The sequence below is a fragment of the Bison bison genome, unplaced genomic scaffold, assembly GCF_000754665.1.
Source record: "Bison bison bison isolate TAMUID 2011002044 unplaced genomic scaffold, Bison_UMD1.0 scf7180017861046, whole genome shotgun sequence".
Classification (NCBI taxonomy): domain Eukaryota; kingdom Metazoa; phylum Chordata; class Mammalia; order Artiodactyla; family Bovidae; genus Bison; species Bison bison.
The window spans coordinates 1,202,488-1,207,583 of NW_011491618.1; the positions used below are offsets into that span (position 1 = coordinate 1,202,488).

At 47.3% G+C, this 5,096-nt stretch overlaps 1 protein-coding gene across 2 annotated transcripts in view; it reads left to right on the forward strand.

Annotated features, from left to right (window-relative positions):
• PLEKHM1 (pleckstrin homology domain containing, family M (with RUN domain) member 1) overlaps positions 1 to 5,096 on the forward strand; it is a 54,875-nt gene that overhangs the window by 8,193 nt on the left and 41,586 nt on the right. For both annotated transcript variants that reach the window (XM_010832400.1, XM_010832401.1), the window contains 2 exons: positions 2,840 to 3,087; positions 4,817 to 5,095. In XM_010832400.1, the coding sequence (XP_010830702.1) occupies positions 2,840 to 3,087; positions 4,817 to 5,095 (527 nt within the window). The remainder of the gene's footprint in view (positions 1 to 2,839; positions 3,088 to 4,816; position 5,096) is intronic.

Consider the following 5,096-nt stretch of genomic DNA (forward strand, 5'->3'; position numbering starts at 1 on the left):
GGGAGGGATAAATTGGGAGATTGGGACTGATATACACACTGCTGCTGCTGCTGCTAAGTCGCTTCAGTCGTGTCCAACTCTGTGCGACCCCATAGACGGCAGCCCACCAGGCTCCCCCGTCCTGGGATTCTCCAGGCAAGAATACTGGAGTGGGTTGCCATTTCCTTCTCCAAAGCATGAAAGTGAAAAGTGAAAGTGAAGTCACTCAGTCGTGTCCGACTCTTAGCGACCCCATGGACTGCAGCCTACCAGGCTCCTCCATCCTTGGGATTTTCCAGGCAAGAGTACTGGAGTGGGGTGTCATTGCCTTCTTCTTCTCTTCTCTTCTATAGTTATCTATCTATATATAACTGATTCACTTTGCTGTGCCCCTGAAACTAACACAACCTTATAAATCAACTATATTCCAACAAAAATTTTAAAAATAAAATAGGAAAAAAAAAAAAGCCATAATGAAGGACTTCCCAGGTGGTCTGGTGGTTAAGACTCTGAGTTTCCATTGCAGGGGGTGTGGGTTAACTCTCTGGTAAGGAAACTAAAATCCCACATGCTGAGCAGTGGGGGGGGGGAAACCATACTGAGATGCTTCTTCACACCTACCAGGATGGCTGTAATGAAAATGGCAGACAACAGTAAGTGTTGGTGAGGTTGTAGAGAAGTTGAGATCCTGATCCCTTGCTGGTGGGGGTGTAAAATGGTATAGCCGTTGTGGAAAACACTTTGATAGTTCCTCAAAAAGTGAAACAGTGTTAAATACAACCCAGCAATTCCATTCCTAGGTGTATACCCAAGAGAACTGAAAACATGTCTACACAAAAACTTGTACGTGAGTGTTCATAGGAACATCGCAGCCAAAAAAGTGGAAACAACCCAAATATCTATTAATTGACGAATGCATAAATAAAATGGATATATCCGTGCAATGGAATATTATTTAGCAATAAAAACGAATGAACTACTGATCCATGCTACAACACTGACAAACTTGAAAACATACTAAAGTGAAAGAAGTCAGACACAAAAGGCTGCATATTGTATGATTCCATTTATATGAAATGTCCAGAAAATAGGCAAATCCACAGAGACAGAAAGTAGATCAGTGGTTGCCAGAGGTTGGGGGAAGAAGGGAATAGTGAGTGATTGCTAATGGGTACAGGGTTTCTTTTGAGGGCAATGAAATGTTCTAAAATTAGATAGTAGAAATGTTTGCACAGTTCTGTGAATGTACTAAAAACCACCGAGCTGTGTGTTTTAGTGAGCGGATTTTATGATATGTAAATTATGTCTCATTAAAGCTGTTCTAACAGAAGAACATTTAACTTTTCAAAGACCATTAACATGGATTGTGTTCTCTAAAATAAAAACCAGTGAGATATTTGTCCATAATCCTGTCACCTAGTAATTCAAACCAGTTGTTCTGTAATCCCTTCCAGTCCTTTTCCAAACCCTTAGGTAATTTTGACATATGTACTTCTATTATGCTAGAACACTCTTAACTCTGTATTTCCAAAGGACTTTATATATTTTAAAACAAAGGCTTTCTCTAGTTACAGCGTGCGTGGGCTTCTCTAGTCGTGGCTCACAGGCTCTTTAGTTACAGTGTTTGGGCTTAGTTGCCCCACGGCATGTGGGATCTTAATTCCCTGACCAGGGATCAAACCCTGGCTTCTTCCCCTGAATCCAAAGGTGGTTTCTTAACCACTGGACCACCGGCGAAGGCTCCTATGTATGTTTTATGATTTATTCATTTAGCAAACATTTACTAGTACCCATGCCGAGAACCAGGACCATTGTTGAGGGCACGGGATGAATAAAAAGCTAGTCCTGCCCTCAAAGAGTACTCCCGCTCCAGTGCTGTAAATCACAAGGTATTATTTCTGTATAACAGATAGGAAATTGAGGCTCAGAGAGGATAAGTGGAATATCTGAGGTGACCCAGCTGGTGACTACCAGAACTGAGACTAAACCCAGGCTCTGACTGCCAGGTCTAGGATCTTTCTTCCTATAAACCACTCTTCTGTTTCTGGGTGTTTTTATTGTTCTAACACAGCGCTTTTTGCCTCTTAACTTATTGACTCTCTGGAATGTTGGTCTTATGATTAAGATGGAAAAATCTCAGTCCTGCCCTAGATGAATTACTTCAGCTCCCATATCTGTAACTATGGTGGAGTCAGAACTTAAACACAAGTTTTATACAGCTCACTGAAGTTTGGTTTAAAAAACAAGCAAACAGGCAGTTCCCTGGCAGTCCAGTGGTTAGGACCTGGTGCTTTCCCTGCTGTGGCCCAGGTTCAATCCCTGGTTGGGGAACTAAGATCCTGTAAGCCTCTCAGCATGGCCAATAAATAAGTAAATAAATTAAAAAACTGAAAACCAAGCAAAAAAACCCCACAACTATCTTTGCAATAATAATAATAACAACACTTCACAGTGTGATTTTTTTTCTTTTTCTTCTTTCTCTTTATTTTCTACCATTAGCCTGTACTAAATTTTTTCTTTTATTTTTAAATTAAAAATTTTTGATTTTCTTTTTAAAAAATTTTTTAAAAGAAAAATTTTTAATTTATTTATTTGGCTGCACTGGGTCTTTGTTGCTGCATGCAGTATATTTAGTTGGGGCATGTGGGCTCTAGCTCCCTGACCGGGGACCCCTGCATTGAGAGCGCACACTCTTAGCCATTGGACCATCAGGGAAGTCCCGGCCTGTCCTAGTCTTGTTGCATAGATACACGGATTTGTGCTTGCATGGGGACCCACGTGTTTGGCAACAAGCAGGGTGACATTGCAGGGGTCGCCACAGGAGCCTCTAAAGACCTGTGTTGTGTCTGGCACCGCCCAGGTCATCAAGAAGAAGCTAGTGGGCTCCGTGAAGGCGCTGCAGAAGCAATATGTGTCCTCAGACACGGTGGTCACGAGCGAAGACGGAGATGCCAACAGCATGTGCAGCGCCCTGGAGGCCGTCTTCATCCACGGCCTGCACGCCAAGCACATCCGCGCCGAGGCCGGAGGGAAGAGGAAAAAAGGCGCCCACCAGAAGCCTCTGCCTCAGCCCGTCTTCTGGCCTCTCCTGAAAGCTGTCACCCACAAGTGAGAGCCGCTGGGTGGGGGCGGGGTTCACGTCGGGGTGGAGCTTCAGAATGTGGGGCTCCAGGTTCTTCCTTCCAGGGCTTTTCTGTGGAAAGCCACAGGGAGCCCCGTGTCGTGGAGAGGAGATGGCCAGAGGAGGGTGGTGTTAGACCAGGCCTCAGTGGGCCCCTCAGGCAGTGGCCCGGCACAGTGTTGAGCCCCTGGGCTGAGCACCCTGAGTGGAAGCAGGAGCCGGCTTTTTTCCATCCTCTGGCAAATTCTGTAGTTGCAACAGAAGCTGTGTGGCCTGCAAAGCCTAAAATCTTTACTGTCTGCCCCTTTCCAGAAATTTGCTGACCCTGCCTAAGGATGTTTGCGTATTTGTGTGCTAAGTATCATACTTGTAAGGAGGTAGGGCTTTTTTTTTTTAATTTAAGAAGAGCAGCCTCTGGCCAGAGCATCTGAATGTGTGCCCTGAGACATTTGTCTTGTCTGCCCTGCCCTGAACCGCCTGGGCTTTGGAGCAGGCAGCTGGCATGGAGCCTCTCTGGCCTATTAAATGCCCCTGGTGTCTTGTCAGTCCTGCCCCAAGGTGGCATGTCAGTCTCGAATCTTCCTTTTTGTGCCTACTGCCACTGCTCTGTCTCAGGCTGTTACCTTAATTCTGGGTGGAAGTGCCTTTCTCAGTGTCCCCCTTATCTCCTTCTGTCTTTTCTTCGGTCAGTCAGCCAGCCTTTAGTGAGCTTAAGCTGACCAGAGCTCCATCCCTGGGTTCTGCAGAGTATGGTCAGTGCTCCCGTGGAGGAGCCACGCACCGGGGATGGTGCAGTCAGAGGAGGGGCATTTACAGCAGACGGAAACATTTTAGGAGCTGAGTTTGGTACACATGGGGCCCGGATGGAACACCCTACCCTGAAGTCTGCATAGCTGTGGGCGTGTAGCTTTCCTGAGCAAAACCCTGTAGCCATAGGCTGCCATTTGTCAGGCTGGGGTCTGATTCACTTGCCTGGGGCCCCGGAACCTGTATCCTGGTCTCATTCTCTACAGAGTTCTAATGCACAGCCAGGTGTGGGTACCATTGCCCCACTCTGCTTCCCCCATTTGATACTCAAGACTGTGTTATTACCTCGCCTTGCAACCCGATCTTCCACTCCTCCTCCCCAAGCTGTAACCAGAGCACTCCCCACTCGTATTATAGTCTGTTGCTTTTCTCCCCTTTATGCCTTTTTCTCTATCAGTCTCTTACGCCTTGAAAGTTCTCCTTCCATCTTTGCCTCTTGAAATCCCTCAAGGCCCAGCGCAGAGACCCCCTTTCTATGGCATTTTTCTTACTCCAACCCAGAAATGATTGCCTGGCCCCCACCACAGTGCTGCTAACAATAGGGCTTACCTCAGTATGCCCTTGAAAAGTCATTACCTGGACCGAGGGTAGGGACCATGTCTTGACCCCGTGTCTTCACAGCTCCAAAGACCTTGCCCTGGCGGCTCAACAGACGTGTCCCAGATGAGCAGATGTTGTCGGGCCAGACAGATAGTTGTCATGAATGATCCTTCATGATACCAACCTAAGAACATTGGGGGTGATAGCTGAGTCTTTCTGAATTCCCCTTCAAATGCTGTTATCCAAGAATTCTTCATGCCTGTGTATACTTGCAGTCCTTGTTCTCGGCTCTTGCTAGCCAGTGGATAAAATGACATCTCGGTGACTGGCAGTCATTTCTTGAAACGTGTCTGTTCTCTATCTTCCCAGACACATCATCTCGGAGTTGGAGCACCTGATCTTTGTGAGCACGGACGTGGGCCGCTGCCGGGCCTGGCTGCGGCTGGCCCTCAACGACGGCCTGATGGAGTGCTACCTGAAGCTGCTGCTACAGGAGAAGGCCCGCCTGTGCGAGTACTACCAGCCCACGGCCCTGCTCCGCGACGCCGAGGAGGGCGAGTTCCTCCTGAGCTTCCTTCAGGGCCTGACGTCCCTGTCCTTTGAGCTCTCCTACAAGTCTGCCATCCTCAACGAGTGGACGCTCACCCCG